General features: G+C 39.6%; 1 protein-coding gene across 5 annotated transcripts in view; it reads left to right on the forward strand.

Annotated features, from left to right (window-relative positions):
* LOC127433501 (protein furry homolog) overlaps positions 1 to 24,433 on the forward strand; it is a 94,695-nt gene that overhangs the window by 17,362 nt on the left and 52,900 nt on the right. For all 5 annotated transcript variants that reach the window (XM_051685460.1, XM_051685462.1, XM_051685464.1 and 2 more), the window contains exons 2-7: positions 12,996 to 13,186; positions 16,073 to 16,126; positions 17,511 to 17,650; positions 21,139 to 21,229; positions 21,354 to 21,433; positions 21,663 to 21,743. In XM_051685460.1, coding sequence (XP_051541420.1) covers positions 12,996 to 13,186; positions 16,073 to 16,126; positions 17,511 to 17,650; positions 21,139 to 21,229; positions 21,354 to 21,433; positions 21,663 to 21,743 — 637 coding nt within the window. The remainder of the gene's footprint in view (positions 1 to 12,995; positions 13,187 to 16,072; positions 16,127 to 17,510; positions 17,651 to 21,138; positions 21,230 to 21,353; positions 21,434 to 21,662; positions 21,744 to 24,433) is intronic.

Consider the following 24,433-nt stretch of genomic DNA (forward strand, 5'->3'; position numbering starts at 1 on the left):
TGCTTCATCAGGGCCTCCTTGATGCAAAGCTTGTTGTCGTTCAGGTAACGAGAGTCTTTAGCAGCCCACCACACCATGTCTCTGTACATTCGCATGGTAAAACGCATGACAATATTGCATGGTGTACCATCGGATCTCTTCTGGCCAAGACAATACACAACATCAGTCATGTCGTCCAGCTTGTTTTGGATGCTAGGGATCACCTTAGCAAGGATGTCAATGGTAACTTTCCTGACATTTTCCCCATCACATTCAGGAACTCCTTGTAGTTTGAGGTTCCATCTACGTGAGTATCTTTGCATTTCTTCCAGACTTTCTTTTAGATGTTTTTTTTTCAGTTTGTAGCCTCTTTACATCCTTTTCAAGTTGTTCAAAACTATTGGCATGCTGTCTGATATCTTTACCCATCTGGGAAACCGTCTCTGTCAGCTTGTCAAGTTTTTCACAAGACACTGCGGTTGCTTTGTCAATGGAGGTTACCTTAACATGAGTGGCATCAAGCTTCTCTGTTAACTGTTGAATGGCACAGAAGAGTGTAGACAAAGAGATGTCATCTTTAGCTTTTTCCCCAGGAAGATTTTTGGAAGGAGTGGAGCAAATGGGAGTTGCAAAAATCTCTTCCTGGGCACTAATTTCAGTCTCTCTGCTTACAGTCTTTGTCCACGAGGTGTCCCATCCATATGGCGCTCTCTTGGAGGGATTGTTTTTTTCTTTTTTTGCCCATGGTTTCGTGTCACCGTTTAAATTATCATAACTCGAGTCTTAGAGACGAAGTTTCAACTTGTTAGCCTGAAACTCCTCGAAAGGATACTGACAGATGAAACGCTACCATCTACTCTGACGCCATTCATGGTTGCCCCCCCATTTGTGGATGCATATGTGTTAGTCATTATACTAATGATTACATCACTGTCTATGTGTTGGGTGATGTCATGACTGGTTTTGACACAGCTTTAGTTAGTTGTGGACCATCCACTGGGACCTCACTCAGATTTTTGTGACCCTAATAACAGTAAAACTTCTCTAGATTGTTTTTTTTTTTTTAAATAAATTATGTGGTTTGATCAAGTCTCCCACTGGCTAGATTGACTCAAACTGATTACTTGTGAGTTTGTGAGTCTTTTTGACTGATTCATTAAAAAGAACCGACTTACCGAGTCATTTATCTGTGAAACAGACTACATTGGTGGCGCTATATGAATGCCTATGTTTGGAATAGAATATTCGCTTACTACTTTACTTACTGAATACTGTGAAGTATACACTGTAATCTGCCTACCTAAAAAAAACAGTAAGTGAAACTGTAGGATTTAACAATTATAACCATCTTAATATGTAGAATACAACACTGTCAATTTACCTCACCACTTTGCATGATGTGAGTGGCATCCAATTCTCACCTTGAAAATAACTTATTTTGCATTTTATTTTTATTTAATCTTGTTTTTTAATCTCATCTCATTCATTAAATTTTGTGTAGCAAACTATACAGTTGTATATCTTTTACCGCAATAAAATACTGGTATGTAACAGAAACATTCCTTCCTGTCAGTGTGAAATATTATTTAACAGTGCACCACCATATCTGTGTGCTTTCAGACAGACAAACAGACATGATGGATAAACAGCAAGATAAAGAGAGGGAGAGAGGACACAGAAACACAGAACTCAAATTTTAACACAGTGAAAGACAGTAAAGAAGAAGTAGACTGGATTAAGAGCTTTATTGACAGATGCAGTAAATCATTAAACGCAATGACTGTGCATTGCTATTTCTGCTGACTCACGGTCAGCCGCGGGCCGTACATTTTGTGTCTAGGCTTTCAGTGCGATTCATGCCATTAAGAAAACACAGTTTCACAATGAATAAGACATTCATACATTACGTGGCAGTCAACTAATAATACCAACTGACATTTTAAAAATACGTCCACACACGAAAGCCAGAACTTGAAACGACACTCAATGCTCAAGCAAGCATAATTTTAACTGCAGCATGACTGTTTTGTGAAATGAACGTCAAAAATCATAATCTTTCATATGAATCTACCAAGGAGGTCTATAATACCTGGAAAAATATATCTAATAATATTTGCGATTTAAATGATGCTTGTAATAAATTTCGTTTTGTCAGGGTACACGGTTATGCTGTGTTCCATTCAAGTTGGATGTGGGATATTTCTACTTGATATCTCCGACCATAAATGTCCGATAATATCATTCCCCGATATTCAGAAGATGACGTTTAAGGAAACAAAACTGCAGTGCTCCCGTTAGCTTAGCAGGGGTTTGATTCTCATTAGAAATGTCTCCTAGCATCCCAACTGATAAACAATGCTGCAGCGCTAGCATTTGTGCTTCAGGTGTACGATTATCAAAAGAGATTATAATGTTTTATACACCTATTTCTGCAAGCGTTTGTTAAACAAGCTTTAATATCATGTAATGTGGAAACAAACTCATTTATCAATATTACTTAATGAAGTGAATGTTAATCACTCACTTTGTATATCTGTATATCTGTATAAGTGAAAATCAGTCCTCCTTTCCTGTTTAATAAATTAAGCAATCATACAGTCATGCAGAACATCTCATGTTTTTAAATCTATAAGGATCTCTTTCTCAATGGCGATAGTGGCATTGATGATGTCACGCTCTTCGCTTTCGAATTACGTACATCACTTAAAGCGTGATTGCGTCACTCAAGGCCAGCTAGAAGGACTCGACCGGGACATACACTATATTGCCAAAAGTATTCGCTCATCTGCCTTTAGACGCATATGAACTTAAGTGACATCCCATTCTTAATCCATAGGGTTTAATATGACGTTGCCCTACCCTTTGCAGCTATAACAGCTTCAACTCTTCTGGGAAGGCTTTCCACAAGGTTTAGGAGTGTGTTTATGGGAATTTTTGACCATTCTTCCAGAAGCGCATTTGTGAGGTCAGACACTGATGTTGGACGAGAAGGCCTGGCTCGCAGTCTTCGCTCTAATTCATCCCAAAGGTGCTCTATCGGGTTGAGGTCAGGACTCTGTGCAGGCCAGTCAAGTTCTTCCACACCAAACTCGCTCATCCATGTCTTTATGGACCTTACTTTGTGCACTGGTGTGCAGTCATGTTGGAACAGGAAGGCGCCATCCCCAAACTGTTCCCACAAAGTTGGGAGCATGGAATTGTCCAAAATCTCTTGGTATGCTGAAGCATTCAGAGTTCCTTTCACTGGAACTAAGGGGCCAAACCCAGCTCCTGAAAAACAACCCCACACCATAATTCCCCCCCAACAAACTTCACAGTTGGCACAATGCAGTCAGACAAGTACCGTTCTCCTGGCAACCGCCAAACCCAGACTCGTCCATCAGATTGCCAGATGGAGAAGCGTGATTCATCACTCCAGAGAACGCGTCTCCACTGCTCTAGAGTCCAGTGGCGGCATGCTTTACACCACTGCATCCGACACTTTGCATTGCACTTGGTGATGTATGGCTTGGATGCAGCTGCTCGGCCATGGAAACCCATTCCATGAAGCTCTCTATGCACTGTTCTTGAGCTAATCTGAAGGCCACATGAACTTTGGAGGTCTGTAGCGATTGACTCTGCAGAAAGTTGGCGACCTCTGCGCACTATGCGCCTCAGCATCCGCTGACCCCGCTCTGTCATTTTACGTGGCCTACCACTTCGTGGCTGAGTTGCTGTCATTCCCAATCGCTTCCACTTTGTTATAATACCACTGACAGTTGACTGTGGAATATTTAGTAGTGAGAAAATTTCACGACTGGACTTGTTGCACAGGTGGCATCCTATCACAGTACCACGCTGGAATTCACTGAGCTCCTGAGAGCGGCCCATTCTTTCACAAATGTTTGTAGAAGCAGTCTGCATGCCTAGGTGCTTCATTTTATACACCTGTGGCCATGGAAGTGATTGGAACACCTGAATTCAATTATTTGGATGGGTGAGTGAATACTTTTGGCAATATAGTGTATCTTAAGATCACCCCCACCAAGAACAAATAAATCAATCTGATTGGCTGATGAATCTGACAATCTGACTGTAGTTGCTCATTCATTTGCACTGTTGAGTGATTCTGTGGAAATTCTGAAGGCTTGACGGGGTGGAGCTCAGACTCACGCACTGCTTCGGGGCTTTGCGATTTGTGAAACAGCCATCACACTTCACTTGTACGCATCAAGGAATAAATTCTGACTGGATAAACTTTTCTTTTTTCTTTATTTGTAGATTAAATAAGAGTGGAAACGATTAAAAATACATGGTGATTGAGAATGAAATGATGAAAAATATTTATTTATTTGGCATGTTAGGCCAGCATAGAAGGCTTTGCTGGCCCTGAGAATTCGCCACTGCTCATGGTTTGTGTGGTTTACAGAATCAAGTTGGGGAGACAGAAGCAACTTCCTCCATTGACCACGAATATGGTTAATTAAACCCAGAGAGTCTTCAACCACATATGCAAGATATGATGAACACAGTCTGATTGGTGCTTTGCATATTCATTAATGTTTTTCTCCTGGGGATGTCAGTCCATAAGGAAAACATTGCACAAACAGAGACAACTACATGTAGTTAGTAAAAGTCGTTGATTTGTGGAAGTTGAGGAGAGGTTGATATTCTGATCTGGTTGCTGATAATGTGTGGTGATAAGTTTTTTATACAGTAAGGTTGTTAACGTTAGCATTAAAGCAATAGTTAACATGGACTAACAAAGAAAAATGCTTTAACAGCATTAATTATTCTTGATTAGTGTTCATTTCTACTAATACATTTTAACATTAACATTTTATGTTAATGATTGTGTTAACATTTTTCATTTTGAACTGACATGAACCAACAAAGAACAATAGTATACTTATAAAATGAGATTAACCAAGATTAATAGACCGATGAGCCAAAACATTATGACCACTCACAGGTGAAGCAAATAACGTTGAACATCTCCTAACAAGGCCACATGTCAAGGTCTGGGTAGATTAGATGGTAAGCAAATAGTCAGTTCTCATAGTCAACGTGATGAATGCAGGAAAGTAAAGACCTGAGCAACTTCAACAAGTACCAAATTGTTATGGTCTGATGTCTGGGTGAGAGCATCTCTTAAATGGCAAGGCTTGTGGGGTGCTCCCGGTCAGTAGTGGTGAGTACCTATACCGACAGTGTTCCGAAGAGGGACAAACCACAAACAGGGCGCCCAAGGCTCATCGATGCATGAGGGCAACGAAGGCTATCCCGTCTGGTCCGAACCAACAGAAGGTCTACTGTGGCACAAGTCACAGAAAATTTTAATGATGGTTACGGGAGGAATGTGTCACAACACAAAGTGCATTGCACCCTACCTCGTATGGGGCTGCATAGCCGCAGTCTGGTCAGAGTGCCCATGATGACCCCTGTGGACGTCAGTTTGACAAGTGCCACCTACCTAAGCATCATTGCAGACCAGGTACTCCCCTTCATGGTAATGGTATTCCCTGATGGCAGTGTCCTCTTTCAGCAGGATAATGCGCCCTGCCACACTGAACACATTATTCGGGAATGGTTTGAAGAACATGATGAAGGGTTCAAGGTGTTGCCCTGGCCTCCAAATTCCCCAGATCCCAATCCAATTGAGCATCTGTGGGATGTGCTGGACCAACAAGTCCGATCCACGCCGGCTCCACCTCAAAACTTACAGGATTTGAAGAATCTACTGCTAATGTCTTGGTACCAGATACCACAGGACACCTTCAGGGGTCTTGTAGAGTCCATGCCTCGGCGGTTCGGCACTGTTTTGAACGAATTGAGTATGCTTTATCACTTGCGCATCTGTAACGCTATAGCATTGTGTTTGTGTTTTATTGTGTACAGTACATAAAGAACATAAAAGAGCCATTTGCTTAGCAACGTCTTTTTCAAGACGCCGTTCTGCAAATGTTCCCACCTTGTGAGCAATATATCCTTGTGTCAGACAGGAACGAGTGCTGTTTTCCATATACACCCGAAACTGATCCCCTCTCCTCCTCCGTCAGCTGCAGAGGGACACCCAAGGGAGACGCACTGAGATTTGAGGAGAATTTGTCGGCGGCTCAGCCTTGCGTGCCTAGGCCAGGGCTCGCTGAGATTGTTTGTGAGCGCTTGAAAACTTGAAACGCTTCACTTTCGTTTTCAATTTGAATAAACAACTAAACTCCACTGCATCCATAGTAACGCCGCTCACTCAACTGCCATCGGCTCATGTGTCCTTTATATGCCATGGTGGTTTGTTAGAGCACATGCTCATTAGCTGACACACCAACACACTTAAAAGTACCAACATAGGAACGTAATACATTTTAAAATCACATTCTACTTAATTCATATTATTGTCTTAGCAATAAATGTGTAATCCAAGTAACATAATTTTATTCATGTCTGTAACTGTAATTAGATTACTTATGTTTTGAAGTAACACGTTACATTACTGCGTTACCGCAAAATGTAATCAGATTACAGTAACACGTTACTTAGTAATGCATTACACCCAAAACTGGTGTTAACATTGGTTTGTTACTCTTCCTCCTGCAACCCAGCAGTGTCTAGTATTTTGATAGGCTAATGTCTGGCTGCAGTTTGTGTTTCAGCGTTGGAATCTAGACTATCCGCATGTGGTTTCGGAAAGTGGTCAGCAGCCAGATCGATCATTTGTGTGTGTGAGAGTGTGTGTGCCCTAGAAGTCATTGAAATAACAGGTGTTAACAGGTGATAAGGTTGTAATTTCTGTGCTTTGAAATCATCGCCCAAATAAACCTCATGAAATGTAGACGTAGTTCATAAGTGATGAAAATAGCATACATTAATCCTGTATGTATGCATATTTTTGTAGCATAATCGTGTGTGTGTGCTTACAGAAATACAAGAATGAATGTGTTAGAAGAGTGTGTGTGAATGCTGAGGGTAAATATAGCCTCATGTTGTTCCTCCCACTCTCTCTCTCTCTCTCTCTCTGGGCTTTGCTAAAATTCCAGGCTGACCTTCTCCTCAGTTAGGGCTCGTTCCTACAGTATCAAAAGTCTATGAGGAGCTACATAAGAAGGCTGTGTTTCCTTAAACCTGCATTCCCCTACTTCTATAAAGTGGCTCTTTGATATAGGGCTGCCTAGTATGGAGCAGGGTGGAAAGACAGATGGGAAGTTCGGCTCACCGGTGGTGGTAGAGGGCTAGTTTTTTGTCGGATTACTGGAATTGACTCGGCCGCACCATGGAGCTTTCTCCCGTGCGGTGGAGTCGGGCTAGCGTCATCAGCTTCATCAAGGGCCTTGGTAGGTGCCACTAAGTGAAAGCTCTGCGAGTGCGTGGATTTTGTTCTTGTTCTCAACACTTGCTTTAAGGAGGTTGCATTCTGCAGATTCCAGATATTATGGTCAAGGCAAAATATTTCAAAATTGCTTTCCAGCAGCTTCCCTACTTTTACTACTCGTTCTGTTCGCACGGCTCAAACTCGAGTGCAACTTTGGAGCTGTCAGCTGACGGATGCTGTTTGTCCATAAATAATGTTGAAGTTAATGTTATCTGCAGATGACTGTCAAGCCGACCATATGTAGTGATTTTAAATAGAACATGAATCAATTTGCTACTGATGTGTGTTTCGGTCTCTTTTGATGGTAGGTGACTTGCTAGATAACTGGGTTTCTGTCCAGGTGGTTTGTATCTCATGTCATTAGCGTACTGAAGTATTTGTTGCTCCGGTTTTCCTACCCTTGACCTAAGCAGTGAAACATGCTGTCGGGGTCATGAACTCCTGTTAACAGGGTGTGAAATTTAAACTTGGCAGGTAATGAGGGCTGCAACTAATTTTGTTGACCTGGTAAATTTTTAAATCGTGAAGTATCAGCCTGGTGTGTTCATGTGGCCCTTTGAGGAGTGGTGTGTTCTTGTTACTTTTCTAAGCGATCAGACTTAGCCTGCATTTTCTGCCTGGTGGATAAGAAAAGTGGTGAAAGATAGACTTACATTGAAGGAAGGACTCCTGCCATATCTAGGGACCAGAATATCAGAGACTTTGGGAGAGACTTTTTTGTAAGCAAACACACTAGCAACCACATAACAATGACCTGGCAACCACACATAGCACCCTAGAACCAGGGCAGCCAGTTTTGCGTGGGCAAGCACCACTCATGTTGACAACATAGTGATTTAAGCAAGGAAAAATGTCATATTCATTTTGTGGAGGAATTATCGGCTTTTGATGCTGTTTGTCTTAAATTACCACCCACACATACAAGTTCAAGAGGGGCCCATTTAATGGCCTAGACTGTGGATTCTTATCCTCATTTTAAGCTAATTGCCACAATTTAAATAGCTGCACCCAGGGGTGGACTGGCCGTCTGGAGCACCGGGTGTTTTCCCAGTGGGCCGCTGGGTAATTTGGGTCAGCCCAGAGCTGCACAAGTACCATCCTGTCCTACAGGCGATATATGCAGCCACCCTGGGCTCCAACATGCCCACGCAGACCCCATTACAGAGTGAATATTCAAAAAACATTGTAAGGCAAAGCCAATACAATGGCTTTTATTTGATAAAACTGATATGACTTTTATTTTGAAATTACTTTGACATCGTAGCACATTTCCTTATAAGCACATTAACTCCGTACCTCGGGTGGAACTCATTATTTGATATACAAATCACAATAAAGGTGACAACCAAAGACAACATATTAAGTATAAGATGAGCTCTGAATAAAAACAAATGACAACAAATACAATAACAGCAGCATATTTAATATTTGCATAATTTATTCATACCGCAAAGCATTAGTGGAAGTTGAAGTGCGACTTGCTGAATAATACTCACGCCTGATAAAAATGCAGAAAATAACTCAAGAAAAATATTACTTTGAGGCTATTTGAGTCTCTGAGGCTTACTTTGTTTAAAGGAAAGCAGAAACAGCGCTTGTCAAAGCATTGGGCTTTTCACTTTTTTCAAGAATAATCTGGGGGAGGAATTGAATCACTGCAGATATAAAGATGCAACAAACTCACATAGAGTGAAAATATGAGCAATTAATCTGCAAAACATCTGCAAAGTTCTACACTTTAACAGGTATGTTTATTTTATTTTCAATATATTTATATTTGTTTATATTTATTTATATACATGTTCTGGCCAACTTTGTTTTCATTGATTTTTTTTTATTTTAAATAAAAATTACACATAGTTATGTGAGTAATTGACATAAGATTTTAAGCATTGTCATTAGTGTTCTGCTGTGTGACACTTTCTTCATCCAACTATTTTAAACAACATTTTATGATCTTGTATAGCTCTATATACAAATATAATATATTATTATTATAATGCTTGTTGTTTCCACAACCTCATGTTAACTAAAACAATAGTTTATTTGCACATTTAGAAAAAGTTGAAAGGTGATTAAGATCTTTAAAAACTGAAGAAATGCTGACTTGTCAAAGCACCTAAAATACACACTTTCCCTTGTACTTTCGTGTACATTTTAACCTGACATCTGTATGTTGGGAAAAGAGTTTTCGGACATGTTATTTGTCTGAGCTATAAAGTGCTTATTTTAGTGCTTTCTCTAAAAAACAAATCCACTCATCACATTTTATATGTTTTAAAGTTATGAAAATGTTTGCACTGTTAAACTACGTATACTGCTGTTATCATATCAGTTGGCTGAAGATTGTGTTTTTCCATGCAGTTTGTAGCTTGTGACTTGTGAGGTTGCAGGGGTCTATTCTAAGAGGAGCACATGCTAGAAGCCCCTGCAGCCACATGACGTGGGCTCCCCCAGCCCTGGCCAGCCGACAGATCCCCCCTTCCCCTTTGGGAGCAATGACATGATCATACCAAAAATGAAAATACCAGCTGCTCCAGCTCTTGCTGAATGGATCATGTAGATTTCTGAGGCATTGACTCAAGCCTCAATGCTGACATTTTACATTGACTAGGGGTGGGACGATATAGTTATCTCTCGATTCGGTTTGATGTGTGATATGAGGTTCACGATTCAATATAATCCAGATTAGATATGACAACACTTAAATGACAAAGAATGACAGAAAATTGTGTTTATTTTTTAGGAAAATGTTTGAACAAAATGCACATTATAATTTCTCATCAGAATTAAGTTCTCAAGTACACAAAATAAATGCTCAAATTTCAAATAAGAGTTTCTCTTTAAGAGAGATCACAAAGTTTACAAAGAAATGAACCTTCAAAAATAGCTGGCAACATTCAAGCTGATCAGGTGCATGACAGGCAGTATAACTGAACAGAGCATGTCCTGAAAATATGTGTTGCAATCAGAACTCGTCTATAACATGCAAGGGACAGCTGTACTTGTTTTTATCCCTTCCTAGCTCAGGGACATATTTTTTTTTTGCTATGAAATAAAAATATGCATGTATATATACATATACAGTACATATATAGTATGTGAAATTTATTTTATTATTGTAATAATCTGTATGTCTTTATTATTATAAGCACATTTTAGCTTTTTAAAAATGTAAAAATTCTATATTCTAACAATTAATGTTGTCATGAAATTGCATGTATAATAATGATATGATAATGTGTACAGTTTACAAGTATTTACATTGAGTTTACATTCATTTGTATAATAAGCGCTAAAATGGTACTGGAAGAATAGAGGCTGTTCAGTAAGCGTCACAGAAAAGTTTCCAGCCTGATCTTATGAAATTTACATGACAATGGTAATGTTTTTGCAAACCAAAATTGCGTGCTTCATTAAATTTTTCGCTAAACCAAAAACGAGTGAAATAATCAGTGAAGGTTTGTAAGGTGAATATGAGATGGATGTTTCAATAAGAAAACGTACCTTCCTAACCTAAAACGTTAACATAAACCTAACCAATAGTGTTAAAAAAAATCAATGAGAGGTGAACAAAACAAATAAACACCTAAACCTAGCCGATAGTGTTTTGAAAGCAAATTCTGCATTAAAAGCATATTTACACCATCAGGTGAGCTACTGTGCAAGCTAATCATGTTGGAATAAGTGTGTAATGTAGGGGGTCTGGAATACTAGCATTAAAATGAATCATTTTTCAAATTATGAGTTAAAGTGTTTTGATATAATAACATAGCAGGGTGTGAGTAATAGAGTGAAAAATAAGCATTTATAAAGTTATAAACAGCCATAGTGCCTGTGAATTGTGCAAAAGTAAATAAAAAGTACTCCAGTGTTGTTGTAGCACTTCTAGTGTTAGTTTCACCAGGAAACTGCAGCAAAATTTTTAAAGCGGCATGTAAAACTCAGTTTACAGAAATGTAGTTATTGTAACGTTCATTCTATGAGACTAGTTTTAAAGTTTCAGTCCAGCAGACATTAACGAGAGAAGAGTCTCAGTTTTTTTTTTACCACATCCGTTCTATGTGTTATTAGAATTTATGTTTCTTTTTACTTTAGTTTTAACAACTGACTGTAAAGAACAGTGAGACTATTTAATGACATTATTCAATCGACTACCACCCCTGGAGTCGCGAGTTCGAATCCAGGGTGTGCTAAGTGTCTCCAACCAGGTCTCATAAGCAGCCAAATTGGCCCGGTTGCTAGGGAGGGTAGAGTCACATGGGGTAACCTCCTCATGGTCCCCATAATGTGGTTCTCGCTCTCGGTGGGGCGTGTGGTGTGTTGTGCGTGGATGCCGCGGAGAATAGCGTGAAGCCTCCACACGTGCTTCGTCTTCGCAATAACGCGCTCAACAAGCCACGTGATAAGATGCGCGGAGTGATGGTCTCAGACGCGGAGGCAACTGAGATTTGTCCTCCGCCACCCGGATTGAGTCACTACGCCACCACAAGGACTTAGAGAACATTGAGAAAAAAAGGAGAATCAAGAAGATTTTCCAGGTATTCTAGTAATTACACTTCTAAAAGCTAAATTCAAGCACTTTAAAAGCACTTCAAGGGCCTTGTGTAAAACCCTGTAAATAGTGTAGAAAAAAGCCACAGAGAGATCTTGATGCTTGACAGTTCATTTCATTTATGATCACATGAACAGAAAACAATGTTGTAAATTTCAAAATGTTGATTTTGTCTCAGTATGGTTTGTCATTTATTTTGGTTTGTGATATTTCAAAATTGGATACATTGCCCCTTCCCTAATATTAAAGGAGACTTATTATTGCCCTTTTTACAAGATGTAATATAAGTCTCAGGTGTCACCAGAATGTGTCTGCGAAGTTTCAGCTCAAAAAACCCCACGGATCATTTATTATACCATGTTGTAAATGCCTCTTTTTGGGTGGAATCAAAAACACGCTGTTTTCGTGTGTGTCTCTTTAAATGCAAATGAGCTGTTGCTCCCCGCCGGACATAGCTCTGGTCTCCGTGAGTACAATCAGAGACAATGGTAACTTTAGCTGCATTAGCCGTGGAATCAGCTAACAAGCACATTCAGAAAGGCGATTTGCAAACATTCACAAAATATAAAGTGCGATACTTACATCTTCAGGAAGATACTTACAAGCTGGAACACGAACAGTTGGTACTGATCCATGCTTGAGAATCACATTTTTGGAAAATCCTGCTTTATATTGACCCTCATTCACAAAGCAGTCCGGTGTAAAATGATTTGCACAAACATACACGAATTTTGGTATGTTTTGGGGCACATTTGCTTCAAAAACAAAACTTGTCCACTGTGTCTTCTGTGGCTCTGATGCCGGGAGTACATGAAGACTCTTATGTAACAACAGAACACTTGTGACACTTACGAAGCTGAGACATTATTCTTCTCACCGTCTACCTCTCAAGGTTAAAGGTTCTAAAAGACAGATACACTCAAAGCATTTGATATACCGTACCCACTTTTTGGGGAAATGACCCTAGCAGGATTCAAATGTGTACTGCCCACTAAACCATGTCCCCAGTGATTAGCGCAACAGTTGACTCGTCCTCAGCCACGAAAGTTCGTAGCATCTACAGATTTAAAAATGATCAAACTGTTGCATTGAGACTGTATTTTTGTTTTTTACCAGCATCCCCCGTAGGAAAGCGCCCGCTCCCCCAAGTGAGCAACGCTCCGGGCGAAAGGAAAGGTCCCGTTGCCACAATGCCAGTTACTGTGGACCCCGAGAGCAAACCGGGCGAGTATGTCCTCAAGAGCTTGTTCGCCAACTTCACCACCCTGTCTGAACGTAAGATCCGCATCATCATGGCAGAACCACTGGTAAGATACTTCCTGTTCAACTGAAAATGTATGAAAGTGGTGGTATGTCGGCTAGAACACTTCCTATGCAAGGCTAGGTTTATTATCTCCTGAAAATGAATTATCTAAAGCATTTACATTCAGATCTTCTGAGATACACATCTGAACTCAGATGCAAGAAAATAATGTTTAGCTGCTATTAAAAACAGTCACAACAAGACAGAGTTTTGTTTGAGGCTTTTCCTTGTTTGTTTTTTTACTGATTCTCTAGTACAGTTTGTTGAGTAGTCTAGAAAAACAGGAAGAGTACAGTATGCTGTCTAAATCAATTAGTCAGTGGAGAGGAGATATCTAACAGCCCTGTCACACAAGTTATTAATGACTCAGCTGTGGCTTTTATATGTAATTGCTTCAGCTGGGAGGCATATCAAACATTAATACAGAAAATATCTTCAAACTCCCCTAATAGCCGTGAGATATTGTGTCTGTTTTTGCCGCAGTAGCTCAGGTTGCCGGGTCTCTCTGTACCAATGTAATTCCATTATGAAAGAGTGGGGATTTAAGTGGACAGGAATGGGTTTCGTCAGCTCACAGTCCTAACAGGAAGCAGTTAAATCTCTCAGCACACCCATTACGCTAATATCTCTGTGCTTAATCCCTGCACGACCAATCCATGCTTTACACAATTTAATCAGTTTTGTTAACAATCATCAGTGTTGAGTTTTTTCAGAAGAAGTTCAGAGAAATTACTTTGCTTTTCAGTTATTTGTATCACAGTTGCACAAAGGCGTTTTCAGCTGTTTTCCTAACATCTGCCAGGTGACTTTCCAAAAGAAGGAGATGGATTACGGCACTCAGAAGCAAAAAGATCTCAAATTTACTGTCAACTCCTCAGCAGCTATATATGAAACCTCACAGTTTTGACTAGTTTTTAATGTCATGTTAATTTGACACAAAATACAGTGATAAAAATGTACTTAAAGAAACAATTTTTTTTATTTTTTTATTTATGTTCGCTAGATTTACCCAGCTACACGACATAAACAAAAAGCAGAACTACGTCACCAGACTCATCAAACAGTATCGGCTTCTGTCCATCCCTAAATGTATTGATCTTCTTGATAGCATTAGATCTGTTGTTTTTCATAACAAAGCCAAACATTGCAGTAAAGCCGTAGATAAAGGCTAAGGGACATAAAGTTCAACAATTCAAGAAAGTCATTACCTTAAGATGCAGGATGCAAGCAAACACAAGACACTCTTGACCTAGAGATCTATGTCCAACCTGTTTGTAGAATCCTAGCTCTTCTTTCATCTGACCCTGTACACTCTCTTCAGCCACTGTGTGGCTGTGCGTATGCTAATGTGTGTGTGCATGTGTCCGTGAGTGTGTCTGTGTGTTACAGGGGTTAATCACTTAATGTGACCTCCAGACCCAGCCTTAGTTAAGTTGTTCTTTTGGCTCCATGGCCCACTTTCCCACGCCTGCTCTACATGTACATGACAGCTGTCTTTGTGATATACTTCAGAGGATTACAATTGTTATTAGCAATAGGAATCAGTATAAGAATCTTCACTGATTGCTGCAGCCTCTTTGAGTCACTGATAATGCTTTAATGAGTGCATGTGTTATAGGCAGGCCAAAACAGAATCTGCAGAATTGCTTTGCTTAATCATGGTAAACAGTTTTAAACCGAACTGAGAGTACTACGCTCTTATCGTTAGCTGACAGCATGATCAAATTACCAGTAGTCAAAATATTTAAAGAGATCACACTTACTTGTGTCATAATTTACTCATTCTTATGTTGTTCTGAACCCGTATGATGTTCTTACTTCAGTGAAACACAAAAACAGATGTTAGGCAAAACGTTAAATGTAGTGAAAAAATGCAGTGAAAGTGAATAGTGACTGAGGCTAACATTTAGCCTATTTTGTTTCATGTTCCATTGAAGAAAGAACGTTATATGGATTTGGAACAAAATGAGGTTGAGTAAATTATAAAAAAAATTCATTTTTGGGTTATCAGTAGGCTTCATATACTTGATTCATATTTCTCAACACAACTTTGGTAAGGTGAAAGCAGCAGGGTAAATTAAAGGGGGTCGCGCACCGGACACGTCTGGCAGATGACATGGTTCATTCTAAAAGTCGTAACAATTATTTTCTACAAAGGTATGCACACACCGCCAATGCCAGCGTCAAAATTCTGCAGTGCCACGGAGCGCAACTCTCATAGTTTTCCATTAAATTCGACCCAAATCATTATCAAAGGACAGGGATTATTTACTCTAGCCATTGCTGGATGATATATTGTTTATATGTATCTTTCATATTGCCTACACAATGTATTTTCAGTTACAAGTATGTCGTTTGTTGGTTTGACAGCTTGAAAGAATGACCTATTCAAGGGTACATACAGAGAAATTTCATAATAAACCTCGCCATTTCTAATCGTTCAGTTTGCGCAGTTACACCAGTTTCATACACTAACCTGCAAACTCATTCTTGAACTTTCTTCATTTTTGAAGGACAAAAACCTTTGTAACTTTGGACTGCCTTCTGCTTCGCCACATCAGCTCGTCCTCTATGACCCGGCTTCAGTAAATATTATATCACTCTCTTGTGGTTTCCCAACGCTAATACGCCACACTATTAAACAGATGGCCAATTGAGTGAATTTTAAAGCATGCAAATTACGTTTCTAATTTAAATGTTGGCTCAGTGTAATACCAAAAATATATACATAAAATTACGTGCTGATCAGTAATCGATATATTTATATTTTATGACATCCGTAGTTATCAGGGCTTTTTAAGTTCATGAATTACAAAAGAAAGATTGTTTTCCAGCTGGGAATCTGCAGCCGTTAATCTAAACCTCATAAATTCTCTTTGATTTTCTGCAGGAAAAGCCCCTCACCAAATCTCTACAAAGAGGAGAAGACCCACAGTTTGATCAGGTAAGATCAGGTGCATTTCTATATCCTCCCTGACATTTAAAACTTGCATGCTGCTAATAAGCTTCTTACCCTTTAAATCCAGTCGATCACTCTTGATTTTATGAAATAATACAATGATGATGTGAAAGAATGACAAAAAGAAGAAACAGTATGTTGGCCTAGAAGTGCACAACACACCCAAATTAGCAAACAAATAAAAGCCGAAAACACAGAGAAATAAGCCACAACACAACAAAATAAAGCCACAACACAACGGAAATAAGCCACAACAACACAACGAAATTAAGCCACAGCACAGCGAAATAAACAGAAAATAAACAAATTTTGGCCACTGTATTTTAAGTCATGTGGCAGTCTCACTCAATGCATGAGAGATCATGAGGCTGCTTGGAAGATGCAGAGATCTGCTCGTCCCACTGCAAGTCACTACAAGAGTTCCTCGGTCAATGCATCACAAAAGAGCGTTGACCAGGAACTGAGCGCTTCCCTGTCCAAACGGGGGCTACAGCCTGCATACAGCCCATTTTCGCAGGAGCAGGTCACCTTATAAGAGCTGCCGGTATGCAATAGCTGCAGGCACTGTGACGTCATTTTCGCATCATTGCCCAGTATGGATTTGAGAAAATGTTGATGAAGCTATGTGCATTGAGTTCTGGTAGAAACCCAACCAGGTATTGGCCAGAGCACTGGACAAATAAGTACAGCATTTTTATAACTATTTCTTTTATGATAATTTTGTTGTGTTGTATCTTATTAATTTTGTCGTGTTGTGGCTTATTTCGGTTGTGTTTTCAGCTTTTGTTTGCTTTGCTAATTTGGTTGTGTTGTGCACCTCTCGGCCACTGTAAAATAGTCTAGTCTGCTCCATTACAGTCCAATCTTTCCTGCTCATGTCTATTTGTAGATTAATTTTTGGCATCATCAGTCAGACTCTAAGAATAGCACTCCTATAGCTGGTGCTGTGCTGTCCCCAATTTACCCCACTGTACTGAATTTTTAAGCAGTGTGAATGTGTGTGTATGCTATGAGGGACAGAGCTATGAACATCTCATGATGGGTGCGGGGAATACCAGGCCGCTTCTGCCCACACACCCCTCCCTCTCTCTGTTTGGTTTTAGCCCATTCTGTACAACCACATCCCTCCCTGGATCTCAATTCTGTCTGTTTTCTGATGATCCCAATTCCACCTATAATATAATTTCACATGCATTTGTCAGTTACAGTCTAATACAATACGTTGTGTGTCAGCACATTAATATTCCATTCCGAACGCAATCTCAGTTAAACCTCTTTGCATCCATTGCTTTAGAATTAGCTCCTGTGAAAAATCAATGCTAAGAAGTCAATGACCAGTTTGATATGTTTTCTTCTAATATTTCTACAGCTGATCAGCACTATGAGCTCTCTTGCTGAGTACTGTCTTCCCTCCATTCTGAGGACGCTGTTTGACTGGTATAAAAGACAGAACGGTTTGGAAGACGAGTCCCATGAGTACCGCCCACGCGCAAATACCAAGTCCAAAAAGTGAGTTCCCTTTACCTACTGCAGATTCTCTTCCTCAGAGTCACAATTCTAAAGCAACTCTTTTGGAACTCGTTCAACACTGTCAGTTTTACTTTCACTCTGAAAATCAGAACTGCAATAACTGGAATGCCGTAAGGAGTGTGTGGCCTCATTAACACAAAATAATGCTCCCATTTAATGTCTAATGTCTAACTCCCTCAACACTTTGAAACTCTTTTATTATATGTAATGTTAAGCCACAATGTTTTTGCTTAACTTTAAGTGATTGTTGTGTGTCATTTTGTGTCTTTTTGAAAACAAGACAAAAATACTGGCTAAGAAAATGAGGCCTGTTCATTAGGTATCTATTACACAATTATGGTTTGTTAACTCTAACCCTAACCCTAAATAGTGTATCCTGTAGTGTATTCCTGAGCTAAAACTAGAGCACACAGGAGCCAAGTGACTGCTGATCTCATTGCCATAAGTCTGTCAGTATAATCTGATTTAATGTCTCTTGCATAACTGTGTTAATGGTATTCTGTTTAGTTGTGCAAGTGTGCATTTGTGTGTGTTAGTGTATCTAGTGGTGTGGATGAAATCTTATGATTGATGGCTATCACCAGGAAGCCTCGCCTTCATATGATGAAATACAATCTCTAATCAGAGTTCTTCAGCAGCGGTCCAGGCTGCACTGTGCAGTCATCTATGTTGCAATTCATCTGATATTAGGCCAGTAATAGCTGTAGGGCTGTGATGATGTGCTGTTTTCGAACAGCTACACTAACTAGATTTACAGCATGCACTGAATGTTCTTCTTGGGGATATTTTTAAGGAATATTCCGGGTTCAATCCAAGTTAAGTTCAATCGACAGCATTTGTGGAATTATGTTGATTACCACAAAAATTTATTTAGAGTCATCCCTCCATTTAAAAAAAATCAATAAAAAAAATCAAGGCACTTATAAAACTTTATAAAAGCACTTAAATTAATTCTTCTGTTGTTTTTATGGTCGTTTTAGGGTTTATGGCATTACTTCATCATGGCAACGAAGTTGTAAAATTGGATATAACTTTACACAGAAAACATTATTAATCGATTTTTTCACACTAAACCATGTTTACATGCATTTTGTTTATGTCTTGTGGCTATACTTTTGAAACGGTGAGTATTTTCATGCTTACAGATTGGCCCCATTCACTTTCATTTTAAGTGCCTCATTGTAACTTAGATTTTTGCTTACTTTTAGGGTTTTTTAAAGAAAAGAAGGGACAAGTTGAAATTATTTGTTGTGGTAATCAACACTATGCCGCAAATACTGTTGATTGAGCTAACTTGTATTGAAACCAGAATATTCCTTTAAGCCTGTTGTCATAATAATGCTGGAAATGCTATGACATTACTGTATGTATTTTAAAAATGAGTCCCATAAAACACTTTCTTTCTTTAAATTGTTATTTTACACAAGTGATTTCAGCTGTTGTTTGGCCAAGACATATGAGGATATACTGGTGTTTCCTGTGCAGCTATACAGTAATAGCACTGTCTACAGCACTCAAAAGAATATTTCATTCTGTTTTTAAAATGTACGCATTTCAATTGAATAACAAATTTCCATTAAATTGAAATTAGTGATCTTTAATGGTGCACATATTATAAATTCAGTTTAAATGAGAAGTATTTAATTACAATTAATGAGGAGTATAAACTTTTAAAACTAAATAAACAAAATGTATTAGTTTTAAACATACAATATTATACAATTATATTTGCTTTTGCATTAATTGAACTATTTTATGCTTAAAGTTAAACATATTTAAATAAAATAGTTTTAATCTTACTTTTGCCAGGGATCATTTTGTGTGAGTTGTAAGTTTGCAGTTTGAATAATAATACAAAGACAATAATAGCACATTTTTCTATTGTGCTGTCTTTATTGGCTGTAAAACAAATTTATAGCATGACCAATGTAATCGGAAATACAAATTAATGAACGAAGAGCTGTTTTTTAATGAATTGCTCAGAATGACTCACAAAGTCATGAGTTACCGATTTATCAGTTATCAGTTTGAATCAGTCTAACAAACTGCGGAATCCATCCGAGCGGTTACTATTGACTGAAAGTTTATATACAGTGACAACTAGAGCTGAGAATGGATCAGAACATTTTAACTAATTTATTTGCACAGTTTTCTGTCATTCGCAATTAATCATGGTACATTAAAACAAACATTAAAATATAATGAGAAATATATTTACTCAAAGAACTTATTTTAATTATTTATATATGTTCAAATATTCCATTTTTTGCAGATTTTTTTAAAGGTAAACATCTTTAATTCAAGTGTATGTTTACATGCCAAAAAATCAGTGGACTGTCTGTAATTAAAAGCAAAATCTTCTGGTGTTTTCCAGCGGACTATTTTAATATTAAGATCAAATAGGAAGATTCAATTCATATCATGCTTTACTGGCAAGAGAAACTTAAGAGTATATTACCAGTGCATTACAAGACATTATACATACAGATACAGTATACAGTAAAACATTTTTTTTTGAAGTTTAATTCGCTGAAGTTTAAAATCTCAAAACTATTATTTTCTCTGGCTGCTGTTCAGTCTCTATCGCACACCCTGTGTTTCTTGCATAGTTTCGTTTTTGACACTGGTTAAGATGACAGTGAGTGAGCGTTTTCAAGCTTGCCCGTAACTTTCCCACACCTGGCTCACTGCTTGCGGGTGAAGTCTTCAGTCTCCATACAGTAAATCCGCTCCCGTGTATATTATGCCCAGGACATGCGTTGCCGTTGCACGTAATAAATAAGCGTGCAATGCTCCACACAATTAGTTTCTTTGCTAGAATGTGCAGTCAAGCCAAGTGTATATCGAGGAAATGTATATATTCCAATTGTAGCCACAGGAAGTGGGGGGAAACAGTGTATTTTCAGAAATTTTGCGCTAATTTTTAAACTGTCAACTATTAGTCGCAGAAATTAACTTGTTACATTTCCTATCCCTAATAAAAACATATAGTTAAACATACACTTTCACAAAAGACAAAAAAAAAAAAAAAAAAAAAAACATTAAAATATGGTACAAAACTAGTATTATTTTGTTTAGTTTGTAGTTGATGCAAAAACAAAATTATGTGGGGAAAAAAAACACTTTATACTCGCATTCTAGAGGTACCAGAGAATGAAATCTGATATTCTGATAGGAAATTTACCATATACATTAGTACAAGCAAGGTAGAAATACCTCTGCATTGATATGGTGCTATCTCATGTCAGGGGACCGTAGTCAAATAATAAACCATTGGCATTTGGGTTTTATTTCATTTGTGCTTCAGAATCAAATACAGATTCTGGTTTTCAGAAGCTCTCATGGATCAAACTTCAGAAGAATGTTATACAGTATATAACTGATTTCAGCAATCAGTGATTGTGCATCAAGATGGGATTTACTGAATTTCTCCCCACTCTCTCTCTCTCTCTCTCTCTCTCTCTCAGTGATGAACAACAGAAAGATTATCTGATGGAAAGGAGGGATTTAGCTATAGATTTCATATTCTCACTGGTGCTTATTGAGGTTTTAAAACAGGTAGGCTATGACTTGACATACCCACAAAACTGACAACCTTCCTTGATAACTTCAACACAAAGGTTTATAGCATACTATATACTGTACTATCACTTACCATGTCTCTGTCTCTCTTACTTTGTAGATCCCTCTCCACCCTCTTCTGGATGGCCTCATTCAGGAAGTCATTAACCTGGCATTCAAACACTTCAAGTACAAAGAGGGGTAACAATCAATTTTAATTATTTACAGCACTGGCATAAGCAATTATGATCATGCATGTGTGTGCATGAGTAAGTCTGCCTAATAAGCAATTTGCATAATTTTAATTCTCAGTTATACTAGTATAAATCAAGTATAATTGCATGGAGTAATGTAAGTGTAGTTAAGTGTGATTGGATTTTACAGTAGAGCCCCAGACATGAATGAATGATGACATTTATGTGTCCTGCAGGTACCTTGGGCCCAACACTACCAACATGCACATAGTGGCTGATCTGTATGCAGAGGTGGTCGGTGTCGTGTCCCAGTCCAGGTAAATTGTTCAGTGCCACAATGTGTCCTAACAAGGTGCAATGCAACAACTTTCAAGGATTTTTTCATGTTGTTTGTCTGACCTCACTAAAAGTCAAATATTGCATGACTAAACATCTAGCCCTGCCAATCACAGTCAAGGGTACTGTACATACAGCCAGTTCTTTCGGTATTCCACATGAAAATGTGAACTCGCAATAAGTCTGTTTGGCTATTCCCACCTCACTAAAACTTAAGTCAGCGACCTGGTTTTGAGCTCAAAATGATGGTGGTATTTTTCTTCCTGTGACAGAGTATCTAGTGTTAGATGAGGCACTAATGGTAGGCCATTACTCTGATAGACGAGATGTCTAGTCATGTTCACAGGGAGCTTCATCAGTGTCACAAAAAGATGGAGTCTTTCCCTATCAGTATGAGGGGACCAGTCCTGACAGTAATAGCCTATTTCCATTTTTAATAGTGTAAAAAATGTCTTTGAGGCTGTTCTTATAATAAGGAAGTCTGAAAGTTGCATGTAAGTCTCAAAGTGAGTACATGTATCTGTTGAAGTTGAGTGGAAGTAAGGCTGCTGTAAGGAGGCCTCCAAATTCTATGTGAAGATAAAATGTAGCATAAAAGCCACATTAAATATGCCAGCTCCGCTGCCGGCCGCCGAGATTCGGAGGAACTGCTGTCATCCGCGGAGAAAGGGGAGGAGCCGTTCCGTCCGCCAGGGGTCGGAGGACTCACTACCGTCCACCAGGGGAGGAGCGAGCTGTCGTCCGCCAGAGGTCAGAAGAGTGGCTGAGGACCAGGCGACGGCATGTCCGGTGACCGGCAAGCCAGTTTTCTCTCTCCTCTCTCTCTCTCTGTCGCTCCGCCTCACTCTTTCCCTCTCCCCTCCCCTCTCCCAGCACTCCAGAAGGCGGGGAAGACCTGGCAACACCCCCTCACTCTAGGAAGTATGTCATACCAGGGGTTTCCCCGGCCTGAGTCGGGCAATGGAGGAGTGTGACAAGGAGGAGTGTGGGGCCTGGCCGTGAGGACAGATGCCCAGCCCTGAATCGGGCTATTCAGCTGGGAGGGGATAAAGACAAGCCGGAGACCCCAGTTCGAGAGAGAGAGAGCCACATGCGGCCGCTGTGTGTGTGTCTATGTGTTTGTGTTTAAGTTGATTTAAGTTCATTTATGATATTAAAAGTTATGTTAACTGTTCAGCTGGTACACGCCTCCTCCTTGCCCACCTTTACCCCGTTACATTGGTGCCGAAACCCGGGAAGGAGGAGGAAAGCACTGTCGCAGAGTCCTCACCGCTGCCATCCGCCAGGGGAGCAGCCGCAACCGTCTGCCTGGGGATGGAGGGGTCGCAGCCGGCTGCCGAGAGTCGAAGGAACCGCTGTTGTCTGCCGAGAAAGGGGAGGAGCCGTTCCGTCCGCCAGGGGTCGGAGCACTCACTGCCGTCTGCCGGGGAGGAGCGAGCTGTCGTCCGCCAGAGGTCGGAGGACTGGCTGAGGACCAGGCGACGGCGTGTCCGGGGACCGGCGAGCCAGTTTTCTCTCTCTCCTCTCTCTCTCTCTCTCTGTCGCTCCGCCTTGCTCTTTCCCTCCCCTCGTCTCTCCCAGGGCCCTAGAAGGTGGGGAAGACCCGCTGGCAGGCACGGCCAGAAGGGCAACACCCCCCACTCCAGGAAGTGGGGGAGAGTATGTCATGCCGGGGGTTTTCCCAGCCTGAGTCGGGTGATGGATGAGTGTGACGAGGAGGAGGGTGGGCCCGGGCCGTGAGGACACACGTTAGGCCCTGAATCGGGCTAATCAGCCAGGAGGGGATAAAGATGAGCTGGAGGCCACATGCGGCCGCTATGTGTGTGTGTTCATTTATGATATTAAAAGTTACGTTGACTGTTCAGCCGGTTCCCACCTCCTCCTTGCCCACCTTTACCCCGTTACAACAATATAGCACGATGGCTGAAAGTCAAACGGATTATCTGAAAAAATTGGGGCATTATACAGAGTGATGATTTTTTGAGAGATACATTCTCAGATCTTCCAATGATAATTTTTAAGAAAAGCACTACCTTAGGTGACAGATAAGTACATCGTTTCTTGAAAATCATTGGTTAGGGGATAAACCTAAGGGTTGATTTAAATGCCATAGATGCAATCATTGCAATATTGTAGTACAAATTTGTAGTACAATGTAGTACAAACTTTTCTAGATGGAAAAACAAATAAGGTTTATTCTATCAAACACTTCATTAATTGTAAAGATACTCATGTTATCTACAGGTTGGAATGTCCACAGTGTAAGGTTTTCTATATTGGGGTAATGAAGAGTATTCTATGGCTAAACATTTTAAATCAAGGCACAACTGTAATCCTTCTACTCTTAAAATACAAGGTGATTACCATATAAGTATTTCAATCAGGAAAGGTAGCAGGGCTGTTTTACCTTTTGTATTAAGCCATGCAATAATAAAGGCTTTTTAATTAATAAGAGTGCCATGGTTATCCAGCTTATTGTTTTTTAGTCTGTGTAAAATGTTGGGTATGTGATTGTCTGTGCTTTTAAACCTAAGACAAAATAAATAGAATAATTCATCATTCAAACAGTGTGTACAGTGCATGTCAACAGTACAAATACACAAAGTTTCTTTAATTCTTAGTTCATTTGTAGCTCACCTAAGACAAACATCGCACCTTGCAGAGAGAGAAG

This window comes from Myxocyprinus asiaticus, chromosome 43 (genome assembly GCF_019703515.2).
Source record: "Myxocyprinus asiaticus isolate MX2 ecotype Aquarium Trade chromosome 43, UBuf_Myxa_2, whole genome shotgun sequence".
In the NCBI taxonomy this organism is placed as follows: domain Eukaryota; kingdom Metazoa; phylum Chordata; class Actinopteri; order Cypriniformes; family Catostomidae; genus Myxocyprinus; species Myxocyprinus asiaticus.